The 19904-nt window shown below is 42.1% G+C and overlaps 2 protein-coding genes across 2 annotated transcripts; one reads left to right on the top strand and one right to left on the bottom strand.

Annotated features, from left to right (window-relative positions):
* The first annotated feature begins 90 nt into the window (after positions 1 to 90).
* Positions 91 to 8524, top strand: LOC119404648 (V-type proton ATPase 21 kDa proteolipid subunit c''). Its single transcript, XM_037671231.2, has 7 exons — positions 91 to 314; positions 551 to 599; positions 1299 to 1382; positions 3226 to 3428; positions 5376 to 5566; positions 7644 to 7715; positions 8129 to 8524. Exons 1-6 carry the CDS (start codon positions 248 to 250, stop codon positions 7680 to 7682), a joined length of 633 nt encoding a protein of 210 aa, XP_037527159.1. The 5' UTR covers positions 91 to 247; the 3' UTR covers positions 7683 to 7715; positions 8129 to 8524.
* Positions 8525 to 8930: 406 nt separating this feature from the next.
* LOC119404650 (telomerase RNA component interacting RNase) lies at positions 8931 to 19875 on the bottom strand. The gene is made up of 3 exons (XM_037671232.2): positions 19471 to 19875; positions 18901 to 18969; positions 8931 to 11597 (listed from the first exon to the last, which is right to left on the bottom strand). Exons 1-3 carry the CDS (start codon positions 19828 to 19830, stop codon positions 11493 to 11495), a joined length of 534 nt encoding a protein of 177 aa, XP_037527160.1. The 5' UTR covers positions 19831 to 19875; the 3' UTR covers positions 8931 to 11492.
* Between the last annotated feature and the right edge of the window lie 29 nt (positions 19876 to 19904).

Here is a 19904-nt window from a genome sequence, read left to right as displayed (position 1 = left end):
AACAAATGTTTACTGTACTCGCAATACATGCCTCGGGCACGTATTCGTAGATCAACGTACCAAAATAACGCATGATCAGCTACTTCCGTTTCCGTGCGCATCACGTTTTGCTGGTGGCGAATGTCATGAGACTCGATTGATGGTGGGGCTGACCGACGTTTGAGGCCGGCTGTTTTTCGTCTTCTCGACTCCATATACCTTTTGTTTTGTGGAATATATAAGTTCTGCGAGAATCTAGTAAAACAGCATGGGCTTGCTAGCGAAAACTCAGTACACTGTTTACAGCATAACCAGCTTCGTGATCCTTTGCGTTGGTAAGGCGGATTCTCAGCCTGCGTACATACATAAACCCTCCTGAACTTGCTCTGTTAACGCGCTAGTTGTTCGCTAGAATTCTTTGAAAATATTGTTCCTAGTCGAGCAATCTACCTTGGCGTAGTCAGCTGCCCTTTTCTGTGCTTCTGCGGCCGAGCAGTTGCCAAATCGCACATATAATATAGCTTCTACTTTGCTTATGTCGCTCCTTATCTTTTTTTTTTTTTTTTTCCAGCTCTATACTACATTCTCTCGGGAAAAGGGTCGAGGCTAGACTTCGGATGGTAAGTAGCTTTCTGTAAGCGTAATTTGAGCGTTAACGAAGTGTGAATGTACATTATAATCGATGAGCGTGTTGCAGTACTCTCTGCAGTTGTAGCAAATTTCGAACTGAAGGGCCCGTTTATGACATCGGCAATGACTTGTATGTACATCTGCTTATCTGCTACTGGCCTTTGAATTTATTATTGTAAGGTCGATTATGTTGATTTCGACTCAGTCTGCCGATAGCTGTTCGCTGTGCCGCTGTGCCGGCATGTGGTAGCCGAATGTAGCGTCTTTTCGCCTGCGTACTGTGTTGTGAAAGTTTAGTGAATAGTTTCAATTAACGAACTAGAAGACATTCATTTGCGACTCGGCGTTACTTGGATTTGCTTTAAGTGAGCCGACTTTGCACGTAAAGTGTTGCGCTGCTAAGCTCGAGGTGGCGGGCTCGATTCCCGGCCACTGCGGCCGCGTTTCCATGGATGCGAAATGCATAAACACCCGTGTTTTTAGAATTAGGTGCTCATTCAAGACCCGCAGGTGGTCATGCATTAAGCCCGAGCCCCCCCACTACGACGTGCCTCAATCATATCATGGTTTTGACACGTAAAACCCCAGCAGTTATTAAGTATTATTAAGTGTGCTGTCCCTTGTAGTTGCACGCTGCCTGGCATTGTGTACTCTGTCTCTTCATTCAACACTTGCCCATTCCTTTTCAGGCTCTTGGAAGGAATATCGCCGTACATGTGGTGCTGCCTTGGGATTGGTCTATCCATATCACTATCAGTTGTTGGCGCAGCAAGGTAGGCATTGCAGATTATATTGCCCCGTCATTTACCATTTGTGTCAGCATCACAGCCTTGGTAGACGAAAAAGATGTCATTGAAAGTACTATAACACCTGAGTTTTGATTTAAAGAATGAAAGAAATACTAGGTACTTCTGAATATGCCACTTCGAACCAATGATGGGCTAATGTGTTTACTGAAGGAAGCATCACACAACAGAATGCAGCCACTGTAGGAGTGTGTCACTCAATGCATGATCAGTAAATCACGTTTACATCTTTATTTCATATTCCAATGTCAGTTTCTCACCTGAAATAATTTAGTAGCGCAGACATAACCTTGTCTGAGGGAAACCAAGAAAAATGCCCGTTCTTGTACTTTTTCTTTTTTTTAAAGCTTTTTAAGGAGACACGGTATTAGTAACTTAATCTTTCACAATACCGAAAGCAACACTCTTGCCACAAAAAGGTGCTTTGTATGCAAGAGAACTAGCAAAAAACATACAGGTAGCAACACTGCCTTGAGGTTTCCGTGTCAATTTGTCATGGTGTCATAGATTTTGACAGTGTCTGCTAGGGCCTACGTAATTCTTTATGAGGAAAAAATGAATTACATTGTGTTTTAAAGGGCCAGTAAACGGGCTCCGACTTTGTTTTACAACTCCCAAACAAGCTCGCCAATTCCTGCAGAAAGCTGCGGCGATCGCGTTCTATGGATATCACAGTGCTGCGCACCGTGCAGATGCTCTGTTTTGAAAAACAATTCCCGCATCCCTTTCCAGTGCTTGTCCATTCCTCCTCGTACACGCAGTGACGTAATCTTGCCCATGGGCAACTTTATGTAGCACTGATTTCGTTGAATGATCCTCTACACTACGAAACGGCACCTTGGCTCTGCAGTGATGCAGTTTTGGCCGTGCATTTACCGCGCTTCTTTACTGCACCTCTTGGGTGACCCTAGCAGCACTTGACGCGAGCAACACGTGGAGGAAGCCTTGCTCGGTCGTTGGCTGCGTGCCGATGACGTGATCGCCGACATCATGTTGCATTGCTGAAGTGGACTTAGTCTTGACAACGGGCTACACCTACCCATCTTCGTCGCTGAGGAGGATGGGAAGGCTGAGCGAGAAACTGAAACCAGCCGAAGCGGGTTGTTCTTTATCCTGCAACTTTATTCGCAAACTTCTTGCGGCAGCAAGTTCACATCGTACAAGTGCATGGCTATCGCTTCATTACACATTTTGGACTGCAGGGTTGCTTACTGGCCCTTTAAGGGAGCAAGAGACATAGCAAGTACAGAAATTTTATTGAGCCAACGTGGCCGGAATTTAAAAAACAAAGGCTGTAATCCATCACATCACACCAGAGGTGCACGTTTCTCAGTTGCCGAGGGGTGTAGTGGGAGTAAAGCCAGACTGACTGTGCTCGAGATAAACAAAATTAATCTGTCATTGATATAATAAAAATTTGAAAGTTGGTTTATGCAAAGTTCATTTCAGCATTATGCTAAATGTCTAAAACAAAATGCAGCCGCTAATTTGAAAGTTGGTTTATGCAAAGTTCATTTCAGCATTATGCTAAATGTCTAAAACAAAATGCAGCCGCTAATTAGGGCTGCTAAGGTTTGTGGACTGGGGAGTGAGCGGATGTTGAGCCCTCCCTTGTCTGTAACTGAGGCCTCTACGTCACACTGACTAGGTGCGTTGTTTCTGGCGCGAAATTCAAGGATGAAAATTTTACCTTCATTCACACCATATACAATAACTATAGCACTTTCATCAAGTAATTTATTGGTATAAACTGAGTTCTTCATTTTAGTGTCTGTCTGAGTTATTGATGGAAAGATTTATTCTTGTGCAGTGGCATCTTCACAACAGGTGTGAGCATCGTGGGTGGGGGTGTGAAGGCCCCACGCATTCGCACCAAGAACTTGGTCTCCATCATCTTCTGTGAGGCAGTGGCCATCTATGGCATCATCATGGCCATTGTTCTTCAAGGCCAAATCAACAGATTCAATGACGACACTCTCGACTACAAACAGAAGGCGCTCAACTACATGTCTGGTATGCCCGTCAGCATTTATTACTGAACCTACTGCAGTGGCTCTGTAGGCATTTTGTCATGCATTTCATTTCTCGTCGCTGCATCATGTGTGGACGATATACAGAAATTCTGGTGTGCATAACTTTGAATTGGGTTTTAACTGGGGACATGCTTCTAGTGACCTTTGAGACCAATTTAAATACAAATCGAACAGTGTCAGAAATGAATAAAATCAAATCAAACACTTTTTGAATAGTTACTGAATATAGAACAGCAGTAGGACTGGCCATGCTGTAGTCGGGGCCCTCACAATGAGATGAAGTAGAAAACGAGCCCATGGAGAGGCTCGTTTTTGCCATTGGCAAGTTGTTTCTTCATAGTCATTTATTTTCCTTTATCATTTGTACACCTCAATTACAGCTACAAATTACTTCTCCTATGCATTTGTTGGCTGTTCTACCTGTTGGCTTTATAAGGCATTCAGGAAACATTGAACAATGTGTGTGTCTCTCGACAACACAGTATCTTCATTTAAAAGCACTTCCTCTGGAGTGTCGCAAGGTAGCATTTTAGGACCATACCTTTTCAATATATACATTAATGATATAGTTAATGTGGACCCCAATGTTAAATATATTATCTATGCCGATGACACGACGCTTCATTGGCCGACGATGAGAGTGACCGCTTATTCCAGCGTGCTAATCAGGTTTTGCTTAAGCTGGCAGAATGGCCGTTGTGTAATGGTCTAGTTATAAATGTTTCCAAAATGCGAGCTGTTGTATTTCGGGCAAAATCCAAGAATTTTGTACCGTGCAATTCACTCCTGCTAAACGGGAGCCCCATTGAAGTTGTTAACAATTTTAAAACTCTTGGTGTAGTATTTAATCAACATATGTCATGGGACTCGCATACTGAGCATGTAACTAACAAAGTGGCTTATGCATTAGGACTGCTCTACCGTCATAGCGATTCATTGCCAATAAAGACCAGACTTTTGATCTACAACTCTTTATTTATGTCCTACATCGAATACTGCTTTCTTGTTTGGGGAACCACAATTTCTACTAACATTTTGAAACTTAAAAGAATCCAATACAAAATAATAAGCGTAGTAATTGCTAACACTGCTCCCAGTCATTCAGCTGAACTGTTACTTAAGAAGTACGGCTTAATTAGTTTACACAACCTCTATAATTTTAAACTAAGTTTGACACTGTGAAATGAAATTAAGAAAGATACTCATAGTCTACGCACCCTGGCTAAACGAAAAGTAAACGCGCATAGCTATAACACTAGGCATCTTGAATATTGGGATGTGCCTCTCAGCAGAACGAACTATGGTGAAGATAGACTGCGTTGTCTCATTCCTAGAATGTTAAATCAATTTTATGAGCAGGACATACATATAGATTACTTCACATTCGACCAGCTTAAGCAATATTACATATAACACTAATTCTATGCTTTATTCTATTTTTGGTCCTCTTTTTTTGTGACTTTTCTTTCTTACTTTTATTCTGAAATAAACTGAATAAAAGTATCACAATTTGTCTACTGTATAAGGATGCATGCAGGATCATGTACTATTTTTTCACTGTATTGTTCTCTTTTATATTTTGTACTACTTTCCTCGATAATAGTGTGCAAACGCCTTATTTTAATGACTTGTATATATAATTTTCATATACTCTATTGATGTATTGTATTAATAGTATGTCTGTGGCCAAATGCCGACCGAAGTCGAAGATACACGGGGCGAGAGCTTTGTCAAGCTGCCTAAAAGCAGCTTTTTCTCTCACCTCACTCCTCATGATCTGTATTGCTCATGAAACGTCCATCTAAAAAAAAAACCCCGTTGCATCCCCGTTGCAGAAATTTTTAGAACCCCTGTGCTGTCTTTGAGCATTTAAACCTGATAGTCGATTGATGTGTGACGTTATCTTGCTGCTTTTTCATCTTTACAGGCTACATAATGTTTGGAGCAGGCCTTGTTGTTGGCCTGAGCAATCTCTTCTGCGGGATGTCTGTGGGCGTGGTGGGCTCGGGCGCCGCACTGGCTGATGCAGCAAACCCGGCACTCTTTGTCAAGCTGCTTATTGTGGAGATCTTTGCCAGCGCCATTGGCTTGTTCGGCCTTATTGTGGCTGTCATCATGGTAAGCCAGGCCCCGTTTGCTCAAGATATAAAACACCACTGTGCTGAAACATGCACAATGATTTGCATATTTATTTTAACAATTATAAATCCTTCTGTGTCGTGTATTTGCTGGGTTCTTGTAAGTATTCCTGGTAAAAAAAAAGGGAGGTATTGTATACATACACGCTTACAATATTGTCTACATTGTGTTTTCTAAAATAGTTAACAGTGAAAAATTTTAGCTATTCGTGGTCAGTATGCAGGATCATATTACTAGGAAAGGAGCTAAAAGACGCATCACTTATGATTGCTTCGTCTTCAAATAAATTCCACGAGGCTGCCGTTTCTTTTTCTTTGTGTCATAATGACGCACTTGGCATAATTGTTTATCTGGTTTATTAGCAAAGCTAGTCCACCTTTCTACCACAACTTGCTTCATCTGTGGTGACAAAGAGAGGAGGATTCGGGTGAAAGCAGAGAAATTGGTCTGAACGTCTCTAGCCTGCTTCTTAAATGGAGGAGAAAAAGGGGTGGCGCTGAGTATAGGCAAGTGCAAAGGGTGATGCTTTTCCGTGAACTGTTGTCACTCCCACCACGCGTCTGTTTTTACCATCCTCGAAATATATCACTCTTATAATAACTTGATATTGTAGCACCTGATGTAGCACTCACTTGCAGCAAAGAGCAGTACCATCTGTTAAAATCATATTTTGCTGTATCTTGACTTTATATACAGATGTTATGTGTTACATGCACACGCACAAGTGAATGGAAAGGCGGTATTTTCTGCAGAGCTATACACAGCACGCTGCCATGCTCTGCTTGGCATACCCGCCTTATACTAGCGAATGGCCCATGATACGCAATCTGCTGCAATTTTTTATCAGCCATAGAAAGGCAAGCATGCCGACATTTAGCAGGTAGCAGTGCTCTTTCCATTTTGCTTCTGACAGTGGCCGCCGCAAATTGGCTTTTGTTGGGTTTGAGGCTGTTTGCCGCGCACTTGCGTGTTCCCTGTCATAGTGCTCACGATAGTACTACTATAGCACTGCATGCCTCAGGTTAGGATTGATAGTCAGTTTGGCCTGTAATGGAGATGCTTTTTGCAACTCTGTAAAACTACATAATGCAACCACATTACCAATTGCAACACATTAGCCATTTGCTCCTGCAAGTTCACATTTCACTTCAGATGTTTCTTTTCTGAATGGAATAGGCTGCTTTTGAAGGTGATGAATGTTTTATCCAGTGATATTTTCCTCACTGTTTTGAAGTGATCGTGCGTTATTGATTTTATGTGTACAGCATCAAAGCCCAAGTTTTGACCAGTGCATTTAGTCCGCAGTATCTCATTTATGATATTGAACATTGTTTAAAATTCTGCCTATGTTATCATATTTAAAAAAAATTATAATCCTCCACTGTAATGTAGTCTTTATACTGCGAGTATAGATTGAATATAAATGTAAAGGTCTTCTCTGCATTGTTGGTTTTACAAAATGTTATTTTTTTAATATTAATTAAATGACACCCTAGGTATGTCAGGTTCCATTTCAAGTATTGGCATTGGTACGCTGCCATTTAAAGTAATTGGCTGCCATAGTGGCACAGTGGTTACATGATGCTCAACTGCTGACCCAAAAGACGAGTTCGATCCCGGTCATGGTGGTTGCATTTTGATGGAGGCGAAATGCTAGAGGCCCACATACTTGAATTTAAGTGCACGGCAAAGAACCCCAAGTGGTATGGATTTCCAAAGCCCTCCACTACAGCATGCCTCATAATCATATTGTGGTTTTGGTGTGTAAACCCCTACAGTTTATAATATTATTATTAAAGTATTTCTTTACAGCCAGTTAATATTCTGGCTACTGGTCCAGCTGTGACACCAAATGATGCAAGTACTGGTATAAACAGAAAGGGTGACATCTTCTCAATGCTCGTTCATTTGCTTGAATCCACCACTGTGGTACAAAAACTTGCACAGCGGATGAAGACATGCTGCTCTCTTTTGTCTATTTCGGAGCCCTTAGCAAGCACGCTTTCTTGGAAGTGTTTTAACTTGTGGTAACATAATTATCTTTCTGTCATTGCAGTCTGCCAAAATCAGCATGGGCGACTCTATCAAGGCCTAGTGTGGCACATCTTCAGTACATTCCACCCCAAAGGCAAGAACAGTTTTTACTCTTGCTTCAGCAGGCACATGCGGTGCAACTACAGTTGAACCACTGACACTGAAAACTGCTTATAACTGTTGTGCAACTGTGGTTTGAAGCATAGTCATAATTTGTACCAAAGTCGGAATGTTACCGAGGAGTATTACTGACAGGCATATTTATAAATTTAAGTGGGTGACTCCACACCACTGCTGCCTTGTTTTAAAATAGTAAATCTGAAAAGTTCTCACAGGTTCATTTACCTGAAACACATTTTTGTATCGTGTTTACCCAATGTCCATGGGGATTTGACGAGACTGATGATTTCACTCAGATGAAGCTTTACTTACTCTTTTATTCCTGCAGCAGTGGTACTACTATATTCTTATGTTTTCTCAATAACATGTTTTTTCTTTGTTCTGCAGCTCGTCTTTATCCACCACTCTCCAGTGTGCTGCGAACCCAGCTGCATCATTGTGAACTTCTCGCAGCGTAGTCCGTCGCATCGGATGCTCGTCAAGAGATGAAACTGCCAGGATTGTGTACTTGTTTCACCAGAGTGTGGATGTTCTCATTTAACCAAGTCACTACTGTTATTTGTCTTGTGCAGTACAGTCTGCACAGTTTCCAACATTGCCACAAAAATGACCCTATTGCAACGTCTCTCTGTTAAGTCTATAGCAGTATCCATTGCCCCTGTCGGGTGCCGTAAAGCAACACATTAAGCAGCCTTATCGTAATGGGCAATTTCCTGTGCATTCTAGTCTTATTGCCTTTAGCGCCCATCTCAGTAGGCAGTGTGGACCCTCGTGTTTTTCTTTGTCCCGCTTCTGTGGTTAGCTTTGTATTTCTCCTGAATTACCTCTGAAAAAAAAAAAAGGTGACCAACAGTTCCAAGAATGTGCCAGAAAGCGTGTGCACCTTAACTTCATTCGTAGCACACCTACGCTTTAATATGGGAAATGTTGTGAATATATATAGTTATAGTGTGAAATATTTATTTGTACATATGCGACAGTTGCTGTGTACAAAGATAGTAAAATAAAAATGCAGTTGTCAATATGGCTTCTTTCTTAATGCCTTCACAGTGCTAGACAAAACACACTGAAAATGGCAGCCCAGAAGGCACTGTCGCAGAACCCAGTCTGTGCCCTTCACTCAATATCGCCACTAATGCACCAGCAGCAAGCAGTTGTGACCGCAGCAAGGTATAAAGGTTTTTCAGTGGGCACCTCATAAGTAGAGCTTTTATTGATCCTGTACATGCAGACTCTGTGTCTCGAGACATACAAGTGTAATGATAACAAGGATGCCATAGACATAGCACTCATTTGTACACCACATGCACACACAGCAAGTGCTATTTTTCAAAAGTTGCATTCGTCACACTAGAAGCCCTGAAACGTTTACTCATACCAGATGTTTAATGCATTCAATTTTAAATTTTCAGTAAATGTCAGTCACATGTACAATCTGTACACATCAAACTAGTCCTGTCAATCGGTACCAGTGCCACTAACTTGAGTCACTAAACTTAACGAATGTAAAAAATTACATGTGCACTGCTTTGAAGTCTTAATTTCCTCAGCTTTGACTACTGCCTTTTTAATTGCCTAATCAATTTATGGTGCTAATTTTCACCACATTTCTTGCAGTGTCAGCATCATTAAAAACAGGCATCACTAAAACTAAGGTTTGCAGACTTTTTAGTACGGTGGCTGTTCCAGCATGCTCTAACCACCAAACGAATCTAACTAGGAAAGGAGAGAATGGTATGCAGGATCCTTAGTGGTACTGCTGAAAACACTCGTCTTGCCATCCATCGCATATTCAAAGTGTGATCAGACTGAACTTGCGATGTTGAGCTGGAAACATAAAGCCTACTTTTTCCATGCTTTCAAAACGGACGCACTTAAACCACCCAAATATGCTAATATTGGGAGGCCATGTCATGTTTTCCCCAGTATAATCACCATTGCCAAGCTAAACTTTCACCTGCACCTGCTAAATGTGTGCAGTCCAACAAAAAAAAAAAAAAAAAAAGCACAATGAGAGCATTGCCTCATTAAATTACTGGGCTATGTTGCAAAGGGCACCTGTAATTGCAGGTAAACAGGTGCTGGTCGGTTGAATGTTTAGAATGGAATCGGCATACTTTGCCAGCTCAGTGTCTAAACAGTAATTTCATTTAATAATGGGAGGTGCATTTGTACAGATGCAGACCTATGCCACCCCCCCCCCTCCCGGAAAAAAATTCCTGGCTACAGGCCTGGCTTAGCTTGAACCTAGCAACTTGATCCACAGACCATGTCTAACCTCTCTTCCACTAAACTGGTTCAAAAGTCTGGATAGCTTAACTGCCAGTATTTAAAAAAAGTAAAATGGAAAGTTCGACAAAGCCAGCGCAATAATATAGCAGCTTTACCAAACTTGAACCACAAGAAGAGAAAACAACACCCAAAGTGTTACTCACATAATCACATGAACCACAAAATTAACTCTGACATGTTCTTCAGGCAAGGCAGAAACATTACATATTTATCTAAGCACGTGCAAAGTCGCATTTTTCTTTAACTCCCGTCCGTGCCGCAACACTATCCAAAATTCTTGTCACTGGCTAATTTGTTTTCCTTTACACCAAAAATATCTACGAAAAACAATGAACGAAATATTTCAAATGTTCATATAAGATGTCAACCATTTATCACAAAAATGAAGCTCAGCAGGAAGGTACTAGACAAGAAAATTACAAAAACAAAGTACCATTAATGATGAATTAAACACTGCAAGAAAGTGAAAAGCATTGCGAACGAGTTCAGCACGTCCCTTGCCATTTTTAGCAAGAAAAAGCAGATAGACCCAGTTCACGTCTCGCACAAAGAGAGTTAAACATGAGTTCCCTATACACTATTACAAAATCCAAAGCCTCAGACAGCACGTAACTTTCTGTCATTGGTTGCAGTGCAACATGATCAGCACTTGGAAAGGAGAGGAAAACAGGAAAAAGGCGCACAGGAAATTGCAACAGAAGAAAACTCATGCTACATTCCCTACATACACCTTCATTTTCCAGGATGTCCAACTATAAATGTTGAATGAAATTCTGTTTCTCAAATACAACAGCTCAGTTCTCATTAAAATGGGACACTGCCAGTAGCTTTTTGTAAGGCCAACATGCACCCTCTCAGAATTAATAAAGAAGAATATTTACCAAGGCTAGTTACTCAACTGCCGTAAGTGGAGGCCACCTGGCTGCACACACCGAGTCGGAACAGATGGTGCTCAACTTTGGCAAACTCCTCTGCACTGCAAGCTGCTCCATCATAAAATTGTTCCACAGTTTCTAACTTGCACTAGCATATTGGCTACACAATTTCTATTGCTTCCTTCAGCTCAGTGTTGTCAGTTCAGGCACGCCTAATCAAAAAATGCAGTGAGAATATTGACTCTCCCTATGCAAGCAAACTTCTTGAGCTTACAGTGTCACTAACAGACATTGCCTGCCTGTAAACAAATTTTATTACAGCAAAATATGTACATTATAAATAGGTGCTGCGCTGCACGTCCACCATTAATTTTTTTTTTCCGCCCTAATACCACGGGACACCGCTACACTGCAATAGCAAGAGGCTACACAGCAGGCCTGTCAACTTTACACACATATCCATTAGCCCAACAGCAGGCAGTCCCGATGGAAGCCATTAAGAATGTCTGCAGAGTCAAAATGCAGCATTTGTGGGCAAGTGGATCCATGGGCGTTGCAATGTCCCACTCCATTACTCGATCCGTTCACTTGACAAGCGGCCGGGTCTTTTCTTCGTCATCACACGAGCGTTCTCGGTATTTGCGCACTTCGGCCAAGTACCTTGACCAGGCGTCCTTAGGAAGCTCCTCCTGCAAACCAGATGGCTCCCACCTTATAGTCTACCATTTTTTAACCTTGGGAAGCGATCCCTTGAGTCTTGGCAGAGACTAATCCATGGCAGCATTTCTTTGGCTAGCCAGTGTTAAAGCCAGCATCACCACAAGTTTAACAAACGCTGAGTCACTCAAGGTGACCGATGTAAGGGGCACTTTGAGTTGATCTGCTGGCTCATTTACAACCAAGCTATCACAGTAGTTACGTTTGATGGAAAAATTTATTGGGCGCTGTACTTACAGCTGCACAATTTGCAATGGTGCCAGATTTTCTTATTAAATGTGATTTCAGCACTAGGTGTGACTACGAATATGAAATGCCGATGGTGGAGTGGAGCACAAAACAAAGTTAATTGCATGCACCACTACCATCCAGTACTGCTACAACTGTTTATGCTATTCATTCAAAGCAAAATAGGCCCAAGCACAGAGTGTAAACATTGTGAAAGCCTAGCACCAACTACCACTATTACTCAATTAGAGCAGCAGTTCGAGTGGGCGTCACCATATGCTGTGCAAACTGAATATTTTGTTTTTTACACATATGCTAATGATTCAGCATCTTTTTGTTAAATGTACAAAGATTATGACATGCTGAGTAACATAGTAAGGACTTCTCTAATGTTTAGAGGCTCTTCAAAACTGGCTTTATGATGCATCTCACTATTATTCTATAACAATGGAAAGCAATATTTGTAAGCAATAGATATTTACAGAAGCTCTGTGTTACCCAAATAGCAGCTGCTGAGTGTGTGCATAGTAAGTGTCCAGGTCACTATGGCTTCTGCTTTGCAATGGCTCCCAAGAGTTTGTAAGGTATGCTGGTATGACATGTTTGTTTTTCTAGAACAGTGCACACCTTTAATTACACTAGTTGTAGTATACTAAGAGAACTGTATTAGCAATTTTGCTGACAGCACTGTATCTACAGCTAAGGTAGTCATAATTATGAGAACTTTCTGTAGCCACTGTTTGGTTGCCATTGTGCTGCAGGTGAGCAACAAATGAACACAACTAATGTGCGTTTCTGCCTTTCACTCGTTAGAAAAAGGTCTAAAGCAGTTATGCTGACATCATGAGTAGGTTTTCCTTAGGAAAATGAATCCATTCGCAAAAACGCCAGGCCTGCGCTGAAATCGCAGCACAGTCACAGCGAAAGCTGAAAGAGCGGCGTTTCTAGAGCCCGTTGTAAGTTCTCTTGGGCCTACAATACAAGTACACTAGAAAGGTACCCACTACGCCATAAATCACAATTTTTGTGAAGTTGGGAAGCACCTACTTAGCCATTATTCGTCATTCTACATAGAAACGAGGCACCAGCTACACGTCTGTAAGGCATTATGTGCACTTTGTTGACGCGACGACTGATGACGAAGAATTACGGCTCAGCCTTTGTAATGGGTTGGAAGCTTTAAGCGGCCCACCAGTTATGTAATTTGCATTGGGTGACGCCCGGTCGCTATTTCCCTCTCCCGTCATGCTGTATAACATACGTTGACGTGGGAGAAAGACAGGGTGGGGGGGGGGGGGGGGGCGAAGAACTTCACTGAGACCCCGAGGAAATGGATCATGCGCTTACGGGCTTCCTTGGCAACCAATACAAGTGCACTTGCGAGGAACCCACTACGCTCTAAATCATTGTAATTTTACTGAGACCCCGAGGAAATGGATCATGCGCTTATGGGCTTCCTTGGCAACCAATACAAGTGCACTTGCGAGGAACCCACTACGCTATAAATCATTGTAATTTTTGAGAAGTAGGGCAGCAGGCACTGTACCATTTTTCGTCATACTACGGAGAGCCGTGGTACCTGCTAAACGCATGTAAGGCATTATGCGCACTTTGTCGATGCTGTGCCTGATGACGACGAAGAATTATGGCAGAGCCCTTTGTAATGGGTTGGAAGCATTCAACAACCTACTTGTTGCGCAATGTGCATTGTGTGGCGCCTGGTTGCAGAATTCGCGTTGTGCGACGCTTGGTGCTTATTTTACTCTTCTACCACGCTATATTGCATATGATAATGTGGTTCCTTCCCGACATGAAGCCTGTATAGGACCTTTCTGCGAAGCAGTTTCAAGCACCGGCATGGCTCAGAGGTTGAATACTGGGCTCCCACGCTGAGGGCCCGGGTTCGAACCTCGTTCCATCCTGGAATTTTTTTCTTATTTCGTTTTTTTTCTTATTTCGAGCGATACTGGTTATGGACACCGGCGGCGGCGGCGGACAACTACGGCGCCAAAACCAGCTGGTGAAATGATCTCATAACAGCTTTCACTGTAAAACAATTTCTGTGAAGCACACATAAACGCCATTGCCCTGTTTTGCCATCAGGCCCCTTTTCAACAGGTGAAAGGCAACAATGTACAAAAGTAGTTACATTTTATAGTTTATCGGCACTGTGACCAGCCGAGCTCCACACCATAACCTTGGAAACCTCCCTAAACACTGTAGTTGAGGAAGTGCACATTTCAGTAATAAATGAAATTGCTCACTAAGCCGCTGCCTCACATAAGCCAGAGCAAGCAGGCATTAATATATATAAAGCCACCCACTAAAAGGAAGCAAAACTTGCACTTGCATCAGTGATATTTGCTCTTAAGAAGCGTAATTATAGTGCAACTTCAACTCAGTTTGTTGCAGCATCCCTTGCAATGAAAACACTGCACACAATAATAGCCCCGAGTATGACCCTAATACAAATCTCTACTTTTGCAGTGCATTGGTTTCCCATGCTCCTTTCATTTGCATGCCACTTCTTTGGTTTTCTTACTCCAAGAGAATACAAAACAACAAAGGAAATGCTGAGGCTGGCTAATATCTGTGCCACACGGGCACAGAAATGGCATTAACTTTCTAGTGCCTTAACATTTAATGCTATTTGCAAGGTGCCACACGGGAAAATCAAATGGCATTCGCCTTTATGCCATTCGTCACCTAATGCCTTCGCTAGAACTAATTCGACTAAGAAATGTGTACTCTTGGCGCCAAAGCTTGCTCAGTGCAGTACACATAAAATATTTTAAATAGTGTCTATCGCGTCAAAAATAATTTATAAATGACTTTTAACACATAACGTGTTATTTCACAGTTGCACTATAGCAAAATTCACTTCAGAATTGTAACGGCTTCGACATGACAGGCACCATGTCGGATTTTAGGCTTCGGATTCAACATGCAATGGCCGAAGTTGCTAAGGTCGGTTGCAATGTTGTAAAAGACAGGAACAAACTCAAGCTAACAGCACCATAATGTGCTTACTTCTACATTTCACTTTTCATGATCGCAGAGTAGAGTTGTTGAAATGTGTGTTTATATTTTATTATTACCCTAAAATTGCTCATTTCAAAAGTGACAGTTATTGACATCAGGTCCAGTGCCATTAAATTTAGACGTGTGGCAGCTCGGCCAAAAGAAATGTCATTCAGGAACTCAATGTTAAACGTCATTTCTTGTGCCCGTGTGGCATGCGTATAACATACCTCGTGTGACCTAGCAGCCATGACTGGAGTTGCAAGATTTAAGAGTAGCAGGAACGCAAAAAATGTTTTGTCACTTTTTTCAAAGTAGCATTTCTTAATAAACTAACATTCACATAATAAAATGAAGCAATAACTAGACTTATAGCACATAAAGAGGGCAATACAACCAACGCACAGGCAGTTAAAATTTATTTAAAGCTATAACATGGTGATCCTACTATTCTCAGTTTATCACTGTATCTGAAGACAGAGAGCCTAATAAGGTTGTCCAGACAAAAAACTGTGCGTTAAGGGCCCATTTTAACTTGACCTCAATTTGAAATCACTCTCTAAACCTCCTCCCACCTACAGCTACTGTAGTTTTGGCATGGACAGTGTGAAGTCCTGAAATTAGGTGGCACCACTGTGGAACAGTGTGAGACCCAGTGGCACAGCAAGGGCACTGCGGCTGAATTGTGCCTGCAATTCCTTCGCTCATGTCGCAGCAGCAAACACAGCTGAGGAAGACGTGAATATAGAAAATGATGACATTTTTCCAGTTCTTGCAATCGCTTCATGTGTTTTTCAGGGCAGGAAAGCACGGCCCTCATGATCAGCTCTCACCGGATGGAGTGATCTCTAGGGGTCTCAGTTTTTTTCGTTGTTCGGTGTTGCCACTATGCACAGGATTAAACTACTACACGAAAAATTTCAAATACAAATTTTCTACTGCACGAAGTGCTGTCAAATTTTGCCAGCTTGCTGCAGCGTGCATACAATGCATGATAATTCCAGCTCTAAACTTTAATTTCATGGCTCCTTTGACAAGCAGTTGACATGCATTCACTCCACTCTACTAAAAAACATCACGAGGAGGCTGAGCAAACATTACCAAAAATGCTATCTATAAAATCAATATTTCGCTGTTTCTAGCTACAGACATAATACAGTCATGGTGTCTGGAGTAAATAAGCTCAAAACCTATTTTGTGTGTTACCGAATGGTGAATGCCTTGCAATAATGCTTGCACGGCTAAAGTGTTTCCTCATATTTATACTTAGTTGCCAGTGCAACGACCGAGTTGTCTTCTTAGTGCATGTGTAAATTGCACTTTATTTTCCATGTGCCACTGAAGTCTGTGCGTAGGTTTCATTCAAAGGTACATACTGTAGTAGCAGATTGCATGAGGGAGAACTTTTGCATCGCAACTCTTCACATGTGGATACTATCGACAGCACAATAGCCGCAATAACTATACCGTTACTGCACAGATGTGTTATTTCAAAAACTTTCATACGTGGAAACTTTGTCAGCTTTCTCCACATAGGTAATTTAGCATGCTTCTGATTTGCTATGCTCGCCTTTGCCTAGGCTTAAAAAAGACCTGTGGAAATGTGTCTGTTTCCAGCTACGATTCTGCGTCCCTTACACACGCTGACATGCCTTCTGAGCAGCGCCAGGACCCTTGGATAGTCTCTATATTGGAGTTCCTATCTAAGCCATCACCACATACCACCACTCGTCCACTGCGACGCACAGCTCGACATTTCACAATTCGCAACGGGCTCCTGTACCACCACAACTATCTATCTGATGGTCGCAAGTGGTTGTTGGTGATTCCTCACCATCTAAGTGCCGATATCTGTGCCTCCTTTCACTCCTTTTGACAGTATAAAATTTGGACAAAACACTTCGCAAACGACCCTGCATTTTCAAAGAATAATTTTCATTCTACTTTTCCCCCCTTTGTTATCTGTTGTGAGACACCCCCGCAAGACAAAATCAAGCACTCTGGAGGATATTATAAATTAATTGAGAGAAAAACTACAAAAAAAAAAACAACTCCTGCAGCTGCTGCAGAAAAACTAAGAGAGAGCTAACAGATACACAAGTGCAGGATATTGCTGCAAAAATGGTGCATATGGTGCAAATGGTGCCTTTTATTTTGATCATGATTGTTTCTTTCTTATTGTTACTGTAGTTATGCCGAATGGCACATTAGCAGCATTGTGGAACTGCATTCAGTTCAAGGCATCTGTAGTTGTTGACCAGGGTGTCGAAATGAAAAAAATATAGTTTCATTTGATGTGCTCTATTTCAATGAAGTTAAGTTCTGCTTCGAAGAAATAAAATTCTATAATGCTTTTCCTGAACCCATCCAGGTCAGTAAACATTATCTTGAACTTAAATGTGCCCTGCCGAAACACACAAGGCAGCACTGATAGAACTCGTAAGTTCACCAGAATCTGTATTCAGTAATTACCTATTTAAGTTCCATTTCATTTTGAATTATGTGCTGCCGAGCCCATGAAATATTTGCAAGTTGTTTTAGGAGGGGGAAGGACCGCCCATTGGCAGAATGGAAACAGTGATCAATGTTTTTTACACAAATATCAGTGAAACTTTGTGAAAGAAATTGTAGCAGACATGCTCATGAACAGTGCCCTCTTAATTATGAGCCGTATGTCACATGGCAAGCAAGTGCAACTCTTTGATGCATCCATCCCGAGCTCTCACTTTCCAGTGTCTATGTTCCTAATTATGCTGAGAACAAGTAAGATGGCAGAAATTCATAGGGGTGAATAAAAGAAGTGCATGGGTACATCCAGTTTGGAGTCATTGCTTGTTGAGTTAAAGGCTATACCGCAACTGTGCAACATTTGATTATGTTAAGATTGGTGAAAAAGTAGATTGCTTTGTCTAAACCGAGACAGCAAACTGATAAGCTACATAAAGGCAAGACAAGTTTACTCTATGAGAGGTAAAGTGTGTGCATTAGTGACCTCCTTCGTGTGTTCAGGAACCTGGTTGTCTGCGCAATAGCAGCAATACACCAGTATCACTTCGACGAGTCTCCATTTGAATCTCTTTCCATGAAGACTGCAAAAAGAGCTATCACTTATGCCTTGAACCACGGTGTTCTGAACTGACAACCTACACTTTTTTTGGCTCAAGTACATGGTACAGGCTCAGCCCAGACAAAATGTCTCGTTCGGGTGTGGCTTTCGGCTCAAAATGCTGATGTTGACGCACAGCATGGTGTGTTACTCCCACACTCTCTCTATGGAAGTGCCGGCAAAGAATCAATGTCCAAAAAATGAACACGCAAACTCACATGTGTTTACCTATTGTGTACAACACTAATATTACTGAACATCACCCACTGGGACATGTATTTCGCACTTAAAGCCTCTAAAAAAGATTTTGTGTTTACTAACCCTCTGTGCTTGCAAAATTTCTGTGAAAAGATGACTCTATGGTCTTCAGTCACCTTAAAGATAACATCTCAAGGAAGCTAGCTGCTGCTAAAATGGTATTAGCGTAAACTTGTGTTACAATTTGCCAGCAGGTGCACGAAGCAGCAGTTCTAAATGGGTTGCTGCAAGTTACTTGCTTTTTTCAGTTAATGGCAGGTGGCAAAACAAGTTTACACTAATGGCATTTTGGCAGCAGCCAGCTTCCTCACAAAAGAAATTGCCTTTTACTTTTTTTTATTAAGATTTAGCTGAGTAATAGTGGCATGTGCTACACTGTACAATCAGGCCCATAAAATGCAATCTGTGAAATTTGAGGAAGAGAGCATAGGTAGGTGTAAAAACTTCGCACTCGGATTTTAGGCAACATCACTGTATACTTGCAGCAAGCATGAACTAGTGAGGAGCGTTCAGTTGGACAGCAGTTCTGCTTTTTTGTACACACAAGGTACCACTTTTCCTTTTAGGGCACTGACAGTGCACTTGAATGAGTCAGCAAATGAAACTGTCATATTATAAAGGGCCACAGAGAAATCAAGAGTTCACCTTCAGCCAGGGCTTACCTCATCTTCAACCTTCGGCTTGTGGACAACTCCCGTCTTTAGAACTTTTCCACCCCTTCTTTTACCCACCTAAAGGAAGTAAGTACTAGGACATTAGATACATGCGAATTAAGATCCAAACCGTACTATTTCTCCACTGTAAGCGCACAGCGTTTTTTTTCTTATCCACTGCTTAGCCCAATGCTATTACGGTGGTGGATTACATGCACATTAAAAAGAAAACAATGCCTTGAACGTCTCCGACGCAGTTCAAAAGCGCACTGCGTAAATTTGCACAACGGCACAATCGGGACTCCTCAGAGTCATAACGGGCTGCACGTTGCGCGTCAAGACTCACATCGGAACGAAGCAACTTTAGATTTACGTCCTTTGTGAGGTTACAATTGTTGGTTTCGCACGAACTCCTTAGTGTTAAATCATCGAGAAGAAAGCAACACATCTTCAACAACGTGTACAGCCAAATACGCAGTCTTGCGCTTTGCTTAAGACATTACGCAATATAGCATCGGCGATTCACGTATTTCTGACGACGGTGAGAAAATGCACTCGGTCGCGAGTGCACCATCTTACGAATGGGAGTGTCCGTTTCTTGGCCGTAGCAGCTACGTCCGCTTCGGTGGGCTCGCTTTTCTCACTGTTCGCCGAAGTGGTATCGGCACTGTCGGACTGCGGGACAGCGAACTGTGCTTCTTGTGAAGCGGCTTGCTGCTTACAAGCTTCCTGCATTTGCTTGAACCTTTCGAGAAAGCCCCCGTCATTAGCGAACGCATTAAGCGAATTGGAGTTAGAACCACTGTCACTCTGTCCTTCCGAACTGCTGCTGCTACTGTCATCATTTTCCACGACTCGCTCAACTCGCCGATTCTGAGCAGTGCCTCCTAAACTTGTAAAGGAGGCAATGTTCTGAGGGAGCTGACGCCTGTCCGCCATTTTCACGAAGCTCTGCAAAACGACTTGAATCCACGGTCTAATCCACGCCGTCCGCGGTGCTTGAAGCGGTGTTT

Source organism: Rhipicephalus sanguineus, chromosome 9 (genome assembly GCF_013339695.2).
Source record: "Rhipicephalus sanguineus isolate Rsan-2018 chromosome 9, BIME_Rsan_1.4, whole genome shotgun sequence".
NCBI classification, from domain to species: domain Eukaryota; kingdom Metazoa; phylum Arthropoda; class Arachnida; order Ixodida; family Ixodidae; genus Rhipicephalus; species Rhipicephalus sanguineus.
This window is presented reverse-complemented; position numbering and strand designations above follow the sequence as displayed.